The 20219-nt window shown below is 42.0% G+C and overlaps 1 protein-coding gene across 4 annotated transcripts; it reads right to left on the reverse strand.

Annotated features, from left to right (window-relative positions):
• Positions 1–1380: 1380 nt before the first annotated feature.
• FETUB (fetuin B) lies at positions 1381–19572 on the reverse strand. Of its 4 annotated transcripts, XM_011953355.1 has the most exons (8): positions 19324–19572; positions 14379–14604; positions 13922–14032; positions 12487–12574; positions 9452–9621; positions 8329–8430; positions 3089–3172; positions 1381–2126 (listed from the first exon to the last, which is right to left on the reverse strand). In XM_011953355.1, exons 2-8 carry the CDS (start codon positions 14601–14603, stop codon positions 1758–1760), a joined length of 1149 nt encoding a protein of 382 aa, XP_011808745.1. In that variant the 5' UTR covers position 14604; positions 19324–19572; the 3' UTR covers positions 1381–1757. The 4 variants fall into 4 exon arrangements, with proteins under 4 accessions (XP_011808745.1, XP_011808744.1, XP_011808746.1 ...); XM_011953354.1 differs by lacking the exon at positions 19324–19572 and having other exon boundaries at positions 14379–14705; XM_011953356.1 differs by lacking the exons at positions 13922–14032; positions 19324–19572 and having other exon boundaries at positions 14379–14651.
• Between the last annotated feature and the right edge of the window lie 647 nt (positions 19573–20219).

Here is a 20219-nt window from a genome sequence, read left to right on the forward strand (position 1 = left end):
TTTCTCTCTGTTGGCCTCAGGCCCATCCTTTGACTTTCTCTGCCTGGTCTCGTCTCCCAGGCTGACTCCAGGGAATTGAATAACCCAAGCTCTCCCGGCTGGTTAATTTACTACTGAGTTCAAAGAGCCATTGGGAGGAGGAGACTGGAAGGAAGCAGGAAGGTAGGGAGAGGGGAGGGTGCTTATTCCCTGCTCCTTCCCGCTTCAGCACTGGGTTCTGCAGGGGCTGCAGCCCTCCACCAGGGCGGCTCCTGCAGGTGGCTTCTCCACAGGATAGTTCCAACAGAGCAGAGAAGCCAGCCACTCCTGCTCCTGCTCAGCCTCAGGTGGTGAAGACTCCCTGCTGACGCTGTTGTCCAGGTGCCTCAGCATCCCTTGACCTCCCCTTCACCTGAGCCACAAGCCTTCACTAAAGGTCCCTTCACTGAAGTCTTTTTCTTTTTTTGAAACGGAGTCTAGATCTGTTACCCAGGCTGGCAGCGTACAGTGGCATGATCTCAGCTCACTACAACCTCCACCTCCCAGGTTCAAGTGATTCTCCTGCCTCAGCCTCCCAAGTAGCTGGGATTACAGACGTGTACCACCATGCCTGGATAATTTTTATATTTTTAGCAGAGACAGAGTTTCACCATGTTGGCCAGGCTGGTCTCGAACTCCTGACCTCCAGTGATCTGCCTGCCTCAGCCTCCCAAAGTGCTGGGATTACAGGCGTGGGCCAACATGCTGGGCCAACTGAAGTCTTTTTAGTTGAGTCACCTGAGTACAATTCTGCTTCTTTCAGACCCTGACCAACAGGGTGTAAGACCCCATATGACACCCTCACATAATCACTTCCTTCTTACGAGAAGTAGGTAAGAGGAACAGAGTGTGAATATTGTCTACTTCTCTTATGCTAATTACGCCGAGACCTGTGTGCCTCTTCTAATAGCCACCAGGATAGACGACAATAGCTGCGTCTGCAAATTCTCTGTCAAAATGTCCAAGGTCCTATCTGGTGTGCATGTGTGCACGTGCGCATATGTATTACTGAATGAGGGGAAACTGGTCCTGCAGTGTTTGAAAGATGGAAAATGTAGACTATAATTGAATGCTATGATGGACCCTCCTCTATCTGTCCTAGAGAAATTGTAACAGTGATGAGAACTGTCACGGTCTGCTGCTCCCACAGTGTCTAGCACAGGCCACATGTGCACTTCTCTTCCATGTGCCCCCAGCTCTAAGTGAATTACCTCACTGTTGAGACCTGGAGACTTCCAGACAGATGAAAAGAGGTAGAGGTTTGGAAATGGTATGGGCCCTATGCAGCTAATACCTGTCCTGGAATTAAAGGGAATTTAGGGACTGAAACTGTGCTGGGCATTAGTTTCTCATGCCTCCTGGTGTTAGGGAAGTGTCTCTACTCATGCAATGCTTTCATGCTGAGATTTCAGCACATATATACTGCTGAAAGGATAAGTATCTTTATAAGTGAGTAGCTGAAGACATAAGAGAGGCATCTCTCCATGGCATCAGACTGCTCAGTTTAGGAGGGGATGCAGCCCGGGGTACAAGGCAGTGTACAGGGTAGAGTGCAGCCCAAGCAGAGGGTTCAGTCTCATTATATCCAATCCCAGTCAACATGCTTAGGCAAAGAAGAGTCAAAAAGGTGTCCTTCATTAGGCACACTCTACATGTGCACGCTCTGTCTCTGTCCATTGTCCCCAGCGCCTCCCATTTCATGGGTGCACCATACCCCTACAGAAGATTCTGTGTGATTCTCATGGTGGAAGGACAAGAGGGCTGGCATCCTGGGCTGGCCCTGGGCACTCAGCAGTGTGTGCTTTTTCTCTGGGGAAAGGCAGGACAACCACCTTCTTCTCCATTGGCTCCAGGAAAAGGAAGGAAAGATCCAGGGTTTCTCCCTGGGGATTCGTGGTTAGATCCAGATGCACAGGAAAGGCCTCCTGAGGGTCCTTTTCCTGGGAATTTTTATCATCCAAGTCAGGAAGATATTGGACAGATCCTCTTGGCCCAGCTTTGGAGGGGGAGTCTGTGGGGGGTGTGTTTTTCTGCTGGGATTCTTCCACCTTGGAAAGGTTTATAGGTTTCTGGTTAACAGCAGAGTTTTCATTTCCAGCGGCTGGAGCCTGGAACGAGAACATTTTTAAATGCAGAGTTCCACAGGGAAAGTCCTCCCATGCCTAGTACCAGCTTAAGCTGATCTGTGCCCTTCTGTTGAAACATTTTAAAGGGAGACTGGGTAGAGGGATGGGCCTCCTGGTGAAAGGGTTAAAAAACAAAACAGATAAGGGCTGGGGGAACCAAGACCTGTAGAAACTTGACTGTGAGACTGTGAGTCTCACAATTTTAGAGCTGAATAATGGCCCAGAGCGGTTCAATGACTCACTCGAAGTCTCCAGCAAGCTATCTTTCTGTTCCCAGTAGTGGCAGCAGCAGGTGCCTTTCCTTGATTGTTTATTCTGCACCAGGCCTTATATAGCACCCTTCATTCAGGTCCTTTCATTTGCTTCTCACAAGAATCGGAATGATGCAGTGTTGCAATCCCATTTTATAAATGAGGCAACCAAAACTCAAATAGGCAAGTATGTGCTTGTTATACAGCTCACAGGTACCAGGGCAAAACTGGATCCCAAGTGTCCCATTTCAATGGCCTTAAATATACCAGGCACAAATACACCTCAAATATAAACTGCCTCTCAAATATACCAGGCTACCTTATAATAAGTGTGCAATAAACACTTCTGGAAAGGGATTGAACATTTTCTTGGAAATAACTTCTCCCTGTGGCTTGAGGTAAGGTTTCTTTGGGACACTTAATTTAATGTCTCAGAGGCTTGAATCACATCCAAGCCAGTAGTTCTCTGTTTCTGAATTTGTCTGGCTTATTCTGCAGAACCATATTGTGACTAAAACAAGGCTTAACAGGTCTTTGACTAGCTATCCTGTGGGTGTGGCCTCAGGGCAGCCTGCGGAAAGTGGTGAGCAAGGTGGTTGGGAAAATCAAAGGAAGGGGGGTAAGTTAGTGGTAGGTAACTATCGATAATCTGCTCTTCTTCACAAAAAGACAGGCAATTAGATTGAAAAATACCTGTGATTCAAAGAAGTCACAAGTCACAGAGACAAACTTTTCCCAGTGTCTTCGGGTCAGAGAACCTTTGCAAAGACCAGCAGGCTAAATGACAGAGAAAATACAATGTCATGTGAGTATTACCAGTGATCACAGATGGAAATCAACTAGCTTTCTGCTTGTGTAGATACACAGCCAATCAACATTTTTATGCTTCTACTATGTAATGGGTAGACTCTGAGTCAATTCTTTCTAGATCACCCCTACCAAGAAATCATCCAAATTAGGCTAAATTGCTTCAAATAATGAGAAACTCAGTATTTCTTGAGGAATGAAACTCTGTTTACTAAAAAATTTCTTTGTGTTGAGTGGAAAGTTATGTCTATACAGATTCTACCTCTTGGCTTTAGTTCTACCCTTGGGTCAGCTAGAAAACGTGTTTTCATCTTTTATGTAGCAGCCCTTTAAGTATGTTCCACCTGAGATTTCTCTTCTCAAACAAAACCACTCTCAGCTCCTTAAATTTCTCTTTACTTAAAAGTAAAGTAGCTTTGTTTCCTTATTACAAATGTAATGGTTAGAATATAGATAAACAAAAGAAAATAAAGACCTCTAAATTGTCTGAAAGATACTTGTTACCTTCAGTGATTTGATTTCTTTTCTTCCAATCTTTTTTCCTATGCATATACATTTTTCTTCTACAAAATAGAGTCATATTATATTTATTACTTTATAACTCTATTTTGTCACTTAACAATATATTGTAAAAACCCTTTTATGGCATTGAATGGTCTTCTAGGGTTTTTAAAATAATGGCTACCTAGTATTCCTCTGTGATGTTTAACAAGCTCTCTTTTGTTGGACAGCTAGGTTGAATCTAATTTTTCTGTTATTTACACATTGAAGCTACATCGTTTCATGTATTCCTAGTTACTTCCTTAGGATAAATTCTTAGAAGAGGAGTTTTAGAGTCATATAGTGTGTATATTTTCAAGCATAAATAGAATATTACAATAAAATGTTGCCTCGGCCAGGCGCGGTGGCTCAAGCCTGTAATCCCAGCACTTTGGGAGGCCGAGATGGGTGGATCACGAGGTCAGGAGATGGAGACCATGCTGGTCTACACGGTGAAACCCCGTCTCTACTAAAAAAATACAAAAAACTAGGCGGGCGAGATGGCAGGCGCCTGCAGTCCCAGCTACTCGGGAGGCTGAGGCAGGAGAATGGCGTAAACCCGGGAGGCGGAGCTTACAGTGAGCCGAGATTGCGCCACTGCACTCCAGCCTGGGCGACAGAGCGAGACTCCGTCTCAAAAAAAAAAAAAAAAAAAAAAAAAATGTTGCCTCAATTTCTAAAGAAGAGCTCTTAAGTATATCCGCATAAAATTTACTAAATTTGTCTAAAAATAAACTAAAAATAGAGCTACCATTTGATCCAGCAATCCCACTACTGGTTATCTATCCCCCGACCCTCACCAAAAAAGAAACTACTATAAGAAAAAGACAACTGCACTTGTATGTTTATCACAGCACTATTCATAATAGCAAATATGTGAAGCCAATGTTGTGTCCATCAATGGATGATTAGATTAAAATGTGATGTGTGTGTGTGCGCGCACACCATGGAACACTGCTCAGCTATAAAAAAGAATGATATCATGTCCTTTGCATCAACATGGCTGGAACTGGAGGCCATTATCCTAAGTGAAATGACTCAGAAACAAAAAGCCAAAACCCACATGTTCTCACTTAAAAGTGGAAGCTAAAGAAAGGGTATACATGGACACAAAGTGGAGTAACAGACACTGAAGACTCCAAAAGGTGGGAGGGTGGTGAGGGATGAAATACCATCCTGAGCTGGGCACAGTGGCTCACGCCTGTAATCCCAGCACTTTGGGAGGCTGAGGCAGGCGGATCACTTAAGGTCAGGAGTTGGAGACCAGCCTGGTCAACATGGTGAAACCCTGTGTCTACTAAAAATACAAAAATTAGCCAGGCGAGGTGGCAGGTGCCTGTAGTCCCAGCTACTTGGGAGGCTGAGGCAAGAGAATCGCTTGAACCCAGGAGGTGGAGGTTTACAGTAAGCTGAGATTGCGCCTCTGCACTCCAGCCTGGGTGACAGAGCAAGATTTGATCCGAAAAAAAACACAGAAAACAAAAAACAAAAAAAACCCACCCTGAATACAATGTACACTATTTGAGTGATGGATACACTAAAAGCCCAGACTTAACCTCTATGCAATATATTCATGTAAGAAAACTGCACTTGTATCCTTAAATCCACAAAAAGAAAAAAGTGTCTAAACAGATTGCCTAAATATTATTCTGTCACTGAGCTCCAGAGCATATGAAAAAAAGACTAGAAATTCCTTAAAGTGAGAAAATCCATATGAAGCGTCTGGGAAATGGTGCTTCAGCCTTTTCCTTCTCTTCATCACCAAGTCACAAAGAGGAGGGGCTCTCAGAGAACCTTCTGGAGAAATTACAGGTACTTGCACCAAGGAGACCTGGCCACTCCCACCCTAGCTAGGATTTGCTGAGCTACCAAAGTTCACAGGCCTACCTGGTGCTGACACTAGAGTGGATCACAAAGGGAGTTTATGAGTGTGCTGAACATGTGAGCCCTAGAGGCTGGGAACACATGTGGCATCCAGATTTAAAAGGGAGAAGTAAAAAGCTATCTCTTTCCAGGTGACATGATCATATAGAAAATCCTAAGAAATCCACTAGCAAACTATTAGAACTAATAAATGAGTTCATCAAGGTTACAGCATATAAGATCAATATAAAAAATCAGTTGTCTTTCTACACACTTTCAATGAACAATCCAAAAATGAAATTAAGAAGACAGTTTCATTACATTAGCATCAAAGAGAATAAAATATTCAGAGAGTAAATTGACCAAAATAAATGAAAACTTTGTACACTGAAAACTACAAAACTTTGTCGAAAGAAATTAAATGAGTTCTAAACAGATGGAAAGATACCGCATATTCATGGATTTGAAAACTTAATGTTGTTAAGATGACAGTACTTTTGACATGGATGTACAGATTCAATACAATCAAATGTATCAAATTTCCAAATGCCTTTTTAAAAATAGAAATTGGCACACTGGTCCTAAAATCAGCGCAAAAATTCAAGGCATTCAGGATACCCAAAGCAATCTTGAACAAGAAGCACAAATAGGAGGACTTAAATGTTCCAATCTCAAAATGTATTACAAAGCTATATAGTATTCAAGACAGTGTTATACCAGTATAAGCTTAGAAGTGTAGATCAATGGAATAAAATTGAGATTAAAGAAATAAACTCTTACATTTATGGTCAATTGATCTTCAAGAAGTATGCCAAGACAACGACATGGGGGGAAGAATAGTTTTTTTAACAAATAGTGCTGGAAAAATTGGATGTTCGTATGCAAAAGAATGAAGTTGAACTCCCTGCCTCACACATGTACAAAAACTCAAAATGTGTCATAGGCCTACATATAGGGGCTTATTTCTTTACTTTCAATTGTATTCCATTGATCTACATATCATTCTCATACCACCAAGACATTTTCTTAAATACTGTAGCTTTGTAGTAGGTTTTGAGTTTGGGAGGTATGTCTTCCTATTTTTTTTGTTGTTATTGTTTAAGATTATTTTGGCATTCTGGATCCCTTGCATTTTTACACATGGAAATCTTGGTGATTATGGATTAGGCAATGATTTCTTAGATATGACATTAAAAGCACATTCAAAATAAGAAAAAATATATAAAAATAGAACTTCATAAAAATTTAAAACTTCTCTATTTCAAAGAACATTGTCAAGAAAGTGAATAGACAACCCAGAGAATGAGAGAAAATACTTAAAAATATGTATCTGATAAGGACATTGTATCCAGAATATGTAAAGACTCTTATTATTCAACAATGAAAAGACAAGCAACTGGATTTTAAGTGGGCAAATGATTTGTATAGACATTTTCCCAAAGAAAACATACTAATAGATAATAAACACAATAAAAGATGCTTAACATCATTAGTTATTAGGAAAATGTAAATAAAAATCATGATGAGATACCAATTCATGCCCAGTAGGATGGCTATAACCAAAAGAAAGATCATAATAGGTGTTGGCAAAGATGTAGAGAAATTGAAACCCTCATACATTGCTGATGGGATTGCAAAACTGACGCAGTCACAGTGGAAAACAGTATAGCAGTGAAAGGGTTAAACATGGAGGGTTTTTGTTGTTGTTGTTGTTGTAGTTGTTTTTCATATAACAAAAACTCCACTCTGAGGTATACACTCAAGAGAAATGGAAACATATGTGTATATAAAAACTTGTACACTTGTTCATAGCAGGAAACAACTCAAATGTCTATCAACTGATAGATGGATAAACAATAAACAATATCCATGCAATAAAATATTATTTACTAAGGAAGAGGTAAAACTACATCTATTTATAGATGGAGAAGCTTTAGAACACTATGCTAAGTGAAAGAAGCCAGAAACAAAGGACCATATGCTGTAGGATTCCATTTACATGAAATATCCAGAATAGGCAAAGCCATAGAAACAGAAGGTAGGTAAGTGGTTTCCAGGGGCTTGGTAAGGTGGCAATGGGAAATGACTGTTAGTGGGCATGAGGTTTCTTTTTAGGCTGATGAAATAAGAAAGTGGTGATGGTGGCACAACTCTGTGAACATACTAAAAACTGCTGAACTGTACACCTTAAATGGATGAATTTTACAATGTATGAATTATTTCTTAATAAAGCTGTTACTGTAAGTAAATGAGAGGAAAAGTATTGTTGGTGCATTTTGCCCAGTTGCACTCCAACACATTGTGCCAGGTTAAATACCCACCAGTTGTGTTTCAGATGGCTTCAAGGCATACTTTCCTTTTTGGATGCCTCTTTGAATGAAGGCCTATTTGACTTTGTCCTTAAAGAGTGGTCCAAGAAATGGAACACTATGCTGTATTACAAACGTAACTGGATTGCGTTAGACCAAAGCAGGGCCATTACCCATCACTGAGATGTCTGTGTTTTACAGCTCTATATAATCACTTTTGCAACTGCTGATGAAAATTGCACTTACAATTGAATGCAGTCTGGATCTGTCTAATCTCTAACTAGTCTAACTTGCTCCTTGAGGGGAAGAAAAGCATCTCATGCCTTATGACACCTCATATGTAATTTATGCTCCACAAACACTTAGAGATGATCTGTGAACACTCAAATTATGAAGACATTCAGGAAAACTCACCACAGAGTCGGAGGACTGAAGTGAACAGCTGCTGATCTGGGATTTGGTACACGGTGATTCTTTAATTAAGTATTCCACAAAGTAAGAAGGGCCAAACACCCACTGTTATGAGACAAGAGCTGAGATGTAAAAATCAAACATTTCTGCCTGGGGAGAAGACTCAGGTTTGACAGCATTATATCTACAGAAACAACACGTCACCAGAGGCATTGTCAAGGCACATATCTGTTGTTCTGCAAATCCCCACACTGATCAAACCATGTACCATGATTTAGTTATTAAGAAAACATAATCTCACACCTTTCTTCCCTTCTTTAAGATTTGAATGGGCCCTAAACACCTTCTTTTGATTTATTTTTCCTTATGTAGAATAATCTTTTAGATTTTTCTGCTTATGAAAGAAATATCAGGCCAGGTACAGTGGTTCATGCCTGTAATCCCGGCACTTTGGGAGACCAAGGCGGGTGGATTGTTTTGAGTCCAGGAGTTCAAGACCAGCCGGTGCAACATAGTGATACCCAATCTCTACAAAAAATACAAAATTAGCCAGGTGTGGTGGTATGCACCTGGAGTCTCAGCTATTTGAGAGGCTGAGGTACAAGGACTGTTTGAGTCCACCCTAGGTGACAGAGTGTCTCTGTCTCAAAAAGTAAAAAGAAAGAAATAGAGAGGGAGAGAGAGAGAAAAAAGGAAAGAAATCAACATAATTTAAATACAAATGAGTCTTCATTTTCCCTAATCCATAAAATTCAACACCCACTCTAGGCCTTAAAATAGAGTAAAAGTGATGTAAAATGGTCCATGATCAGTCACATTTGAGAATATAGCAGTAAGTGGTAAACCTATGGACAGTCCCCCAAGGAGACTAGGAGTTCATTTCTCTTCTTGCCTTAAGGTTAGGGAAGCAAAATCAAGCCACCTGACTCTTGTAGAAATGCCATGGAATCACTTAGAAACTGAAGCATGATAGAATGGGCATCAGGTCTATCAAAGTGGGGAAAGTAGAGAAAGATATTTTGGTTCTAATCAAAATGAGGGCCTTGACATTCTCCTCCCAGCTTAGGAACCTACAGCAACAGTTATGAGACACGCTGTGTAATTGGCTTGAGCAGTTTAGCCTTACCTGGCTAGAAGCCCTGGTGACTTTGAAGAGAGAATACTGCTTGGATGTGCTCTCATTGTTGTATTTCGCAAGAGACTCAGTGGCAGCCTCCAGCACTTGGTCACTGGAAAGGTCAGTGGATATGGGTGCTGGGCAGTCAGGGCATGTCCTGTGAATCTTTCGTTTTGAAACTGTTGATGCCAATAACATAAGTTTTTAAATATTATTAATTTTCAATAAATCATATGACTGTAAAGAGTTAAGGATGGGGCGAGGAAGACATTTTCTGGAATAGAAGTTAGCTGTCAGCAGTGTTTTCTGTAATGACCGTGTATTACTTTCACAATTAAAAAAGAGACCAAAGCAAAGTTTTCATCTCACACACATTTACCCTGAGAATTTTATTCAAAGACACGTAATACAGTATGGTAAAATAGGACCTTTTCCTCCAACTAGTTCAATATCTTTTCTCATTATTGACTCTGTAAAGTAGACTGAGTGTCTTCAGAGGTTGGGATTTCATTACTATCATATCTTATTTACCTTTCAGTTCCTAACACTGAACATCATATCTGATACATAGGAAGTGCTTAGTAAATGTTTGTAGAATGTATGGATAAGTGAAAGACATAGTAGAAGGTGGAAGCGCACCCTGTTTGGTTAGAAATGCAAGTGAGATCTGTCAAAGGATACAAAATTACAGCTAGATAGGGGAATAAATTCAAGTGTTCTAGACCACTGTAGGATGACTACAGTTAACAACAAGATAAAATTTCGAATAGCTAGAAGCAGGATATTGAATATTCCCAACACAAGGAAGTGATAAAGGTTTGAGATGATGGGTATACTAATAACCTAATCTGATCACAATACAGTATATATATGGAAATATCGCTATATATGCTATAAATATGTACAACTATTATTTATCAATAAAAAATAAAAATAAATAATTTTGTTTTTAAGAAGAAAAATGCAAGTGAGCCCGAAAACAAAATTGGTCAAGTCATTGTGTGACTGGATAGAATGATCACCCCAAGCACAGCCAGATTTCTGTTTGGGAGGAGCTGAGGGCAGCAAGCCTAGTGTGAAAGTCAAGATACAGAATTTATCTTGAAGCTGCTTTTGCAGAGCAAACACGTTGTTTTAGTAATTCTGTATTTATCTGCATGCACTTGGGGACTGGTGGAGATAATGGGGGACTTACATCCACAGCTTGTCACTCCTTCATCACCACCTGTCACTTCCTGATCTCCCGTAGCTCTGATGCCTATGACTTCCATTTAAGTCCTGAGACTGTTTACTATTTTCTGTTCTAATTTATTTTAGGTGAATCTTGCCTTCACAACCAGGAACCTTAAACTGTGCCTAACAAAATGTTTGCTCGCTTGCCTTGTTATTCAAAGCAACCAGCAGCATTCTTATCTCCTGGAGCTTATTAGAGATGCAGGATCTCAGGCCCTGACCCAGACCTATGGAATCAGAATCTACACTTGCATGGGATCCACGAGGGGAGCGACACACATGTAGTTGTTCGACCTGGGACCAAATTCTGTTTTCCCGCACTGTGGATGCTCTCTTTCCAAAGACTTTCCCTTGAAAAAATGAAGGTCCCAAATGAATGCACATGCATATTTCAAGTGTCATTAAGTTTCAGTTTCATTTCTAGTCCAATTATTTACTTAACAACATTACTGACACCTTCTACTTGGTGGGAACCGAGGAAGGGTGCAACCGGAGGAAGAAAGGAGAAACTATTCTACATGATATAAGATATGCGACCCCCAAATCAAGGCTGTGCATTATGTGTTCCCTGAGTAGTTTGGACAAAGTTGTATAGGAATGCAGATTACAAAAGCGCCATTCCTTTCTAGAATAGAGAACACTGTGGAAGAAGCGGTGGTGGTCCTTAAAGAATGGGTGTGTTTCAAGGTCAGAGGTCATCAGGGAGGGAATGCTTAGCAGAGGGAGAGGCACAAGCAAGATGCAGAGACTGGAAAGTGCAGTGCATGTTCAGAAAACAGTGTGGCATCCAGTAGAATGGAGTGTCGAGTTGGTGTAGTCTGGGAAATAATGGCAGAGATAGTAAGAAAGGAAGACTGAGGAACAGTCATAGAAATTATACCATTTATATCAGACTGAAAATTTAAGATCTGATGCAGCATATAAATATAGAGGTAATTGAGTAAGATTTATTGTGGGAAGAGGAGCAATATAGGATGAACTTCAGTAAGGAGGTAAGTACTGGAAATATTAAGAAATTGGCATTAAGAATAAACAGCAAATAAGAATGAGAGATACCCTACACACTCTTGGCAAAGACCTGGTTAAGTACTCTTTTCCATCCTTTATTAGGATGTGGAGAAATAGGAACACTTTTACACTGTTGGTGGGATTGTAAACTAGTTCAACCATTATGGAAAACAGTATGGCAATTCCTCAAGGATCTAGAACTAGATGTACCATATGACCCAGCCATCCCACTACTAGGTATATACCCAAAGGATTATAAATCATGCTGCTATAAAGACACATGCACACGTATGTTTATTGCGGCACTATTCACAATAGCAAAGTCTTGGAATCAACCCAAATGTCCATCTGTGACAGACTGGATTAAGAAAATGTGGCACATATACACCATGGAATACTATGCAGCCATAAAAAAGGATGAGTTTGCGTCCTTTGTAGGGACATGGATGCAGTTGGAAACCATCATTCTTAGCAAACTATCACAAGAACAGAAAACCAAACACCGCATGTTCTCACTTATAGGTGGGAACTGAACAATGAGATCACTTGGACTCGGGAAGGGGAACATCACACACCGGGGCCTATCATGGGGGAGGGGGGAGGGGGGAGGGATTGCATTGGGAGTTATACCTGATATAAATGATGAATTGATGGGTACTGACGAGTTGATGGGTGCAGCACACCAACATGGCACAAGTATACATATGTAACAAACCTGCACGTTATGCACATGTACCCTAGAACTTAAAGTATAATAAAAAAATTAAAAAAAAAAAACTAACAAAATCATAGTGATTGCTTACCTGGGCGAAGAGTACAGTTATAAGCAGCTAAATAGAGAACTCTACTGGGTTTGTTGATATAAAATATTGCTTTGCATTGACCATAAACCTGAAACCAACAAATACATTTTATGACATACTGAATGCAATTATGAGTTTTTAAAATACCTCCAAAATTAAAGTCAGACATTTTCTTTTAAAGTAATTAGAAACTTAAGAACAAATTCTGTGGTTTTGGCTTGGAGGAATTGCAGCTGATGATCAAACTGTTTAACCTTTTCCTAGGACACAGCTAGAATATGTTTCCCATACTCCCCAACAGGTGTTACTGTGTATAATTGAGTTCTAACCACAAGAAGGTGAGCAGAAATGAGGTGTAACCATTTCCAGATCTGGCTCATAAGGGTCTCCCACATTCTCACTGTCCTCTATGCTATTTCTCTGTGCACAGCTTGATACAGATGAGCAGGTAACCATGAAAGTCGTGAGCTGAGGCTGGCAGAGTCTAGAGCCACAGTGTGGAATAAACTTGGATCTCAAATTACCCCTGGAGCAAAGCCCCCATCTAATCAGGAACTTCTACTTTCAACTTTCCATGCGTGAGAAATGGACTTCTATCATGTTAGAGTCAGTATACACTTTTTGTGTGTGTGTTTTAGTAGCTAGTGTCACCATAACAAGTATAATTCACAACAGGATATTCACTTTTCAAAATCAAGGTGGGTGCAGTTTGACCAACTGGTTACATGATTAGGAAAAATATCTTGATCAAATAATTTGCTTCTAAACATTTATATCACTATCCTGCATTCATGTTGTAAAGTTTTATGTCAATTAATGAAAATCTTCCCAGGATAATTAAGAATCAAATGAAATGGATTATCTATTTTCAAGTCTCTTCTATGATCATCTTCAAAAGATTAATTCTGAGGCCCTTTATGTTCTGTGGTTTCAGGAAATCCTTACACGGCACCCTTGAGAGCTTTCATACTGCATATCATCCATTTTCCTCCCCTCAAACTTGCCATCAGTGTTTACTAAAACAAAGGAAAATAAAACAAATAGACAAAACTCTACCTCCATCACTTCTGCAGTCTACATTAACCCCAAGTCCAGTATATTCACACCTCAGGTCTTTTTCTCACAATTTAAACACTGGTTCAGAGCCTAACAGAAGGTCTTGGAGGTAAAAAAATAAAATAAAAAATAAAAAACTTGGGAGCAACTTTTCCATTCTGTTCTGCATGACCCCAGTGGGACTTCTCAGAAACCCCTCTCATGAGTTATACTTTGTTCCGTCTAGAGCATTAGAATAAGCTCATGGGCACCTGCCAGAAGATTATAAAGTGGGCCATTTAAAAGATGGCAGACATTGAGCACCCTTTACCCTGTAGAAAGAGGTCACTTAACTTGCTTTCCATAGGGCCCTTAACGGTTTATAAAAACAAGCACTCACCGATTGATAAAATGGCGTCATTCCACAGACTCGCCATGCCTTCTTACTGAGCACATGGCAGTCAGTCTCTAGCACATCCAGTGTGAGATAGAACAGAGATCCCAGGCCATCCTGTGGGAAGGGGTAGAGAAATACAACACATTTCACAGGAAGCAGAAACCCAGAAAGACCACACACAAAAAAACCCTGCTTTATGGGAAAGCCAAAGGATGTTTGTGGAGATACCCTGTAAACCGCTGAATCCGACACAAGCGTCAGAGTAGGATCACTGTTAACACGTGTTTTTACTAACAATAAGTGCATTGTCGCTGACCCTGGCAGAGGAGAACAGAGTGTTCTTGGCAGGGCTTCCAATACGGAAAACACCTGCCAAACATGTGTCTCTGGGTTCCCTCACCCTGGCCAGTCTCTCCAGCTTGCCCACATCCCCGCCCGAGTGGGGACGGTCATTACTTGCCTGACTGTGTTCCTGGGCATCGTTCACTCGGTTGAGACTCAGCACATAGCCGTCCTTTCTGTCTTTGTTAATGTCCCGCAGGGCAAAGTCTGCAACTGCTAGCACATCTGAGTCATTGCAGCCTCGGGAGAGCAGAGCCCAGGGGTTGAGGACCGGCTGGGGCGGAGACCTTGCTCCACAGCACAGGACGAGGGTGCAGAGTGCCAGGGGAAGGAGCAGACCCATTCTGTGGAGAACAAGGCCCAGGATGGGTCAGTTTGTGGAGCTGTAGGGACTGGCCGGCTTGTGAGGCTCTTTAAGGCAGACTTGAGCAGTTCTTTTTATAACTGGAAGGGCTAAACAAGTTGACCTTGAATTCTGGACTTGAATTTTCCTAAGAAAGTACTTTGGATAGAATTTGCCAATGATTCTAACCTTAGACCCTTGAGCAACCTCATATCAACCTGTGCATACAAACAAATTTAAGTTTCCCAACTGTTTCCCGAGAAATCATAATTTTGTTCAAGGCTATTATGAATAGGAATATGGAGGACTGTCCCATTCTCCCCTGTCCCCTGGCACCTTTGCTGTGGAGATCTCCTTGGCCACTCTAATAGTTTTCTCAGGCCCCAGTGGTGCTTGGTGAATTCAGACTTCCTGGCTGACAGTCTGTGTGCAAAGCCCTTGTTAGATCAGGAAGGTGGCGGAACCCTTCAGTCATCTGCCAGAAGCACAGTTGAGATTCGTTAAGCACTTGGCCATCTGAGGAGAAAATGTTCCACTAATCATCATTTAGTTTATTTTTAAACAATGACTTTACTTAAGAGGAAAAAGTCAAAGAGATATCGAAAGTTCTCACATCATATTTCAAGCCTATTCTTCCTTTTATGCATATGTATGGAAGCAAACTCATTAAGAGACTAAAACCCCATACTCTTGCTAAAAGAAAGATATTGAAGGGTGGGTGGGTGGCAACACATTGGTTGGGACTGTTGCCTTTTTTTTTTTTTTTTTTTAAGCTTCTATTTGTGGTTCAGAAAGGTTCTACTTACTGGGACCATACAAAAGACAATTATCTTTTAAAAACTTTCCATCTCAACAAAAAACACATATCAGCAGTAGTTTGTCATGAGAGAAAAGAGACAAAATGGGAAAGGAGCCATTAGATGAGGTTATCATGGAAGGTATTCTATACAGCCCTAGTCCATGAGGTGAGTAACCACCCCCTAACTCTCTCCTGACTGCTAGCCCTTCTTCCCTCTTTCTGTCCCTGTCCAAGGATTCTGTGTTCGAATAAGTTTAGGAACTGCTGCATCCGTCTGTGTGCTTGCTAGTACACAGTGGTGGCTATTGTGCAATCCTGATAGTTACTTATAACTCAACAGGCCGGGCGCGGTGGCTCAAGCCTGTAATCCCAGCACTTTGGGAGGCCGAGACGGGCGGATCACGAGGTCAGGAGATCGAGACCATCCTGGCTAACATGGTGAAACCCCGTCTCTACTAAAAAGACAAAAAACTAGCCGGACGACGTGGCGGGTGCCTGTAGTCCCAGCTACTTGGGAGGCTGAGGCAGGAGAATGGCGTGAACCCGGGAGGCGGAGCTTGCAGTGAGCTGAGATCTGGCCACTGCACTCCAGCCTGGGCGGCAGAGCGAGACTCCGTCTCAAAAAAAAAAAACAAAACAAAAAAAAAACAAATAACTCAACAAGCACTTACTGAGCAACTCCACAAAGGCCAGGAACTGAGATAAGATTCTGGGGGGAACTGAGGGTTAATAAAACTTTTAAGAATAATTAGATACAGTCTGTTACAGTCTGAATATGTCCCCAAAGTTCACATGGTGGAAACTTTACCCCAGTGTAACAGTGTTGAGAGTTGGGGCCCTTAAGAAGTGATTTGTTCATGAGGGTGGAGCCATTATCTTGGAAGTGAGTTGCTGATAAAAGGATGCGTTTGGTCCCCTTCTCTCTTCCTCTCACCTATGTGATGCCTTCCACCATGTTATGATGCAGCATGAAGGCTCTCACCAGGTACAGCCCCCCGATCTCAGACTTCCCAGCCCCCAAAACGAGCCAAAGCAATTTCTGTTCATTATAAATTCCCTGGTCTGTGATATTCTGTTATAACTACACAAAACTAACTGAGGCACAGTCTTAATTAATTTCTGGAGGCAAATATTTTTTGAGGATTGATTGAAAAACCCAAATCTAAAGATCCCAGCTCCATGGATGTGGGCCGTAGGCATTGTTTTCAAATAGGAACAATACTAGGAAAATGGGTACAGAAACCAGACATTCAGATCTGGCGCACAACAAAGGTTTAGCTTCAGCCAGTAAGGAGAAAAACATTAATTGAACTTGAGCTATGTACAGAAGGATGTGGGGCCTGAGGACACAGAACAAAGAGGAGGAGAATGGTCTGGGGCCTGAGGAATATATTAGACTTATATAGGTGAAGGCCGTGAGTGCAACTAAAATAAAAGGCAGGACTCAAATAGATAAAAAGATCCATTAACATGGAACTTGTGCACCACCACTTATGCACCTGGGTTTCAACCCAGTCTCAAACAATCTGAGTCAGCTTCCTCCTAGGCTGTGGAGTGTGGGAACTCCGGGAGAGGAAGCAGGGGAAGAGTCCAGCCTTTGGCGTCAGGCAGTCTTGGGTTTAAATTTCACCTCTTTCACTGCATGGTCAGAGGGCCTGTGACACTGGGTGTGCCACACAGCATTTTGTTTCCTTATTCCTACAACAATGGCACTCCCAGCATATGTATACATTCACAGTTGCACCCGCCTGTAGAAAGACAATGGAGTTCCTCTTTCCCTAGAAGCCCAACCCAGGTACACTTGTGTTTGGTTCCCATCATATATGGGAACAACTTACCAGCATCAGAGTTTAGTTTCAGCACAGGAGAGAAGAACAAGGCTGTGGAGATAGATCAATCTAGGCTTTGTCGAATCCAGTGCTGTCTAATAGAAATACAATGCAAGTTACATTTTAATACAATGTCTAATAGAAATACAACGCAAGTTACAATTTAATTTTAAAATTTCTTGTATCTGCACTCAAAAAGTAAAAAGAAACAGATGATATTAATTTTAACAATATTTTGCTTAACCTATCAATCCAAAATATTATAATTTCAATATGTGACTAACATAAAAATTATGAAAGGCACAGTTTACATTCTTTATTTCACAATATAGCATACCCCAATTTGGACTAACCACATTTAAGATGCTCAAGAGTTACATGTGGGTACCTTACCAGACAGCCCAGGTCTAGCTCTTGGGAGCCTCAGGCTCCTCCCATGTAAAAAGGAGTCGCCATCCTCTGAGGTTGCAATACAAACTTATCACAGGGGAAGTATGCAAAGGTGCTTAGCACAGTCCTGGTGCACAGGACGTCCAGAGACAATGTCCGAGGACAGCTGTCAGTGCTGTGACTGTACCCTGTGGTCCTCACTTTGTCTCCCACAGTGCAGATTCTTATGAGACTCTGCCAGTGGCCTTTTTCTGGTTACACTTGAATGGATGCATCTCCAGGTGAACCAGGTTGGGAGAAACAAGGCTGATTTTCCTTGAGTGAGGAGGGAGAAGGAGGGGGCTTTCTGGCCTGCCCACATCCTGACACAGGTGTGATCCAGGGTGGTGACTTAGGATTATTGATTTGAGAACAAGGAGAGATCAGACAGGTGAGAGACATTGTTGGCTGCAGAGCTGGGAGACACACAGCACACATGATTAGGCATCCAGAGAATTAGAAATCTAGGTACCAAGTCTTGGCCTAAGGAGACAGGGTGTGTACTTAACAAAACTGGACAGCAGCCATGGCTCCAAAATACCAGGTGGGTGCTGCCTGGTTCATGATGGTCTCTGCAGCTAGTTGGTGTGTTTCTCTCTTTCTTCCCTTTCCTCCCTTTATCTTTTCTTCCTTCCACAAACACTGAATAAACATCTACTCCATCAACTGCCAAGGCCCAGCACTACATATGACACTGATATGCTTCAGTGTGTGCACAGCCCTGTGCTAAACACTCTGTGTTCCTTCTCTCATGTAAGCCCATGACCAACCGAGGCCTGTAGGTACCACTATTATTCCCATTGTACAGATAAGGAGCCTGAGGAAGAGAAAGGTTACATTGCCTGCCTGAGGTCTTACAGCCAGGGTTTGCATCCAACCTACATGGCTTCAGAGAAGAAGGCATGATTCTTGCCCTCAAGGTGTGGATGCTAGGAATGCACCAGGGGGAGAAACTAGTGCTGCTGGGGAAGTCCAGACAGGCTTCCTAGAGGGGGTAACATTCACTCTGGGGCTTGAAGGAAGAACAGAGTATGCCTGAGGCAAAAGGCAGGGAACGTATCTAACAGAGCATTACTTTTCCTGCAGGAGCTGTAAAGGCAAAAACTATAAATCACATCATTTACTTTCTATGTCCTTGCAACTTTTGCAGCTGTCTCCTCTCATTAGGATAGTATTTGCTGCTCCCAATCCACCTGCTAGCCTCAGGGCTACCTTTTGGCAGTTTGTCCTTGACTCCTTCCTGAAGTATCCTATGTTTGGAATCTCCCTCTCTTTCTTACTTTTATCAACCATATTTAGACAATGTATGGAAAAAAATCAAAATGTTTAGAATCAAAAATCAAAAAAATTTTCAGAATCAAAGTTATTCTTAGGGCAAATCTGCCTTATAGCATCAAAAGTGGGATGTCCTCCACGAATCCCTATGGCGGTATGGCTAAGAGCACAGGGGTTCAAATCCCAGCTCTGCCACTCATCAGCTGTGTCCATGGATGGGTTTCTCACATTCTCTGAGGCTACAGCTAATCCACAGGATGGACGTGAAGACCGGAGGGATTTTATACACTAAGTGCCTGGCATGCAGTTTGCCCTCAGTACCTCCCCGAAGAAATTCTAAAAGATAAGAAGGGGCAGGTAGGATCTTCAAGCCATATCTCATACTCACATTTGTGCTGGTTTATGAAAAGATGTCAAGGATGCTGTAGGCGCAGTCCTTTCAGGGAAGCAGCCCCTGAGTCAGGGCCTCAGCTTTGCCAGTCACACCTTCAGGGTTCCTGAGGAGCCAGAGTTGCTCAGGGCTGGGGGTGAGTACACTGATGCAACTGATGTATAAGCCAGAAGCCCGTTTGTTAATTTGTGCTGGAGACCGATGCCTCTCCTAGTGTCTCTCCAGCTGGGCTGGACAAATGCTGACAAGTTTTTCCTCTCTGATTGTCCTTTTATAGCCTGCAAACAGATTGCATCGTCACTTCAGAGCACCTGGTAACAATACAGGTGGTTAGCTGGACTCCAGTGCCGGGCATACACCCTGAATCCTGAATCGAAGGCAGGGTGATAAGCAGAAGGCTAAGCTTTAATTAGGTACAGTCTTTTTCTTGGAAGCTGCCCCACACCTTGGACACACCTGGGCTCTTCCCAGATTACTTCATCAACATCTTTACAAGCCAATTCAGAGAGTGCAGCCACCCTGTAGATGGACTGCTTCAACCAGTGCTGCTGGTTCTTATGGGTGTCACTCCCAATGGGTAGTTTTATTGCCAAATTCCATCATAACCAGTACTACCCATACCCTGGCCAAAGAAGGAAAGGGGGATTAACACCATCGCCTGCCTACTGTATGCCAGGTACTGTGCTAAGTGTGAGGTATGTACATTTCATCCTATGAGGCTTTGTTGGGAGGTGTCTTCACCCCACTTGACAATCGTGTCACCTCAAAGCATATGTCCTTTCAAATACCCCACATGTGATAACATCTGCCAAATTAACAGAGCGAGGATCTAACAGCAAACCATATCCTCATGGAGAAGTCACGGCTCTGGCACATTTTCTCTCAGTGGAAAC

The sequence above is a fragment of the Colobus angolensis genome, unplaced genomic scaffold, assembly GCF_000951035.1.
Source record: "Colobus angolensis palliatus isolate OR3802 unplaced genomic scaffold, Cang.pa_1.0 Scaffold36, whole genome shotgun sequence".
Lineage (NCBI taxonomy): Eukaryota > Metazoa > Chordata > Mammalia > Primates > Cercopithecidae > Colobus > Colobus angolensis.

Coding starts and splice junctions, on each gene's coding strand:
- FETUB (XM_011953355.1), bottom strand. CDS start 14,603: ATGGGTCTGCTCCTTCCCCTGGCACTCTGCACCCTCGTCCTGTGCTGT. Junction 12,575..13,921: donor TGACGCCATTTTATCAATCG/GTGAGTGCTTGT, acceptor TGTTGGTTTCAG/GTTTATGGTCAATGCAAAGC. Junction 9,622..12,486: donor TAACTGTACTCTTCGCCCAG/GTAAGCAATCAC, acceptor TGGCATCAACAG/TTTCAAAACGAAAGATTCAC.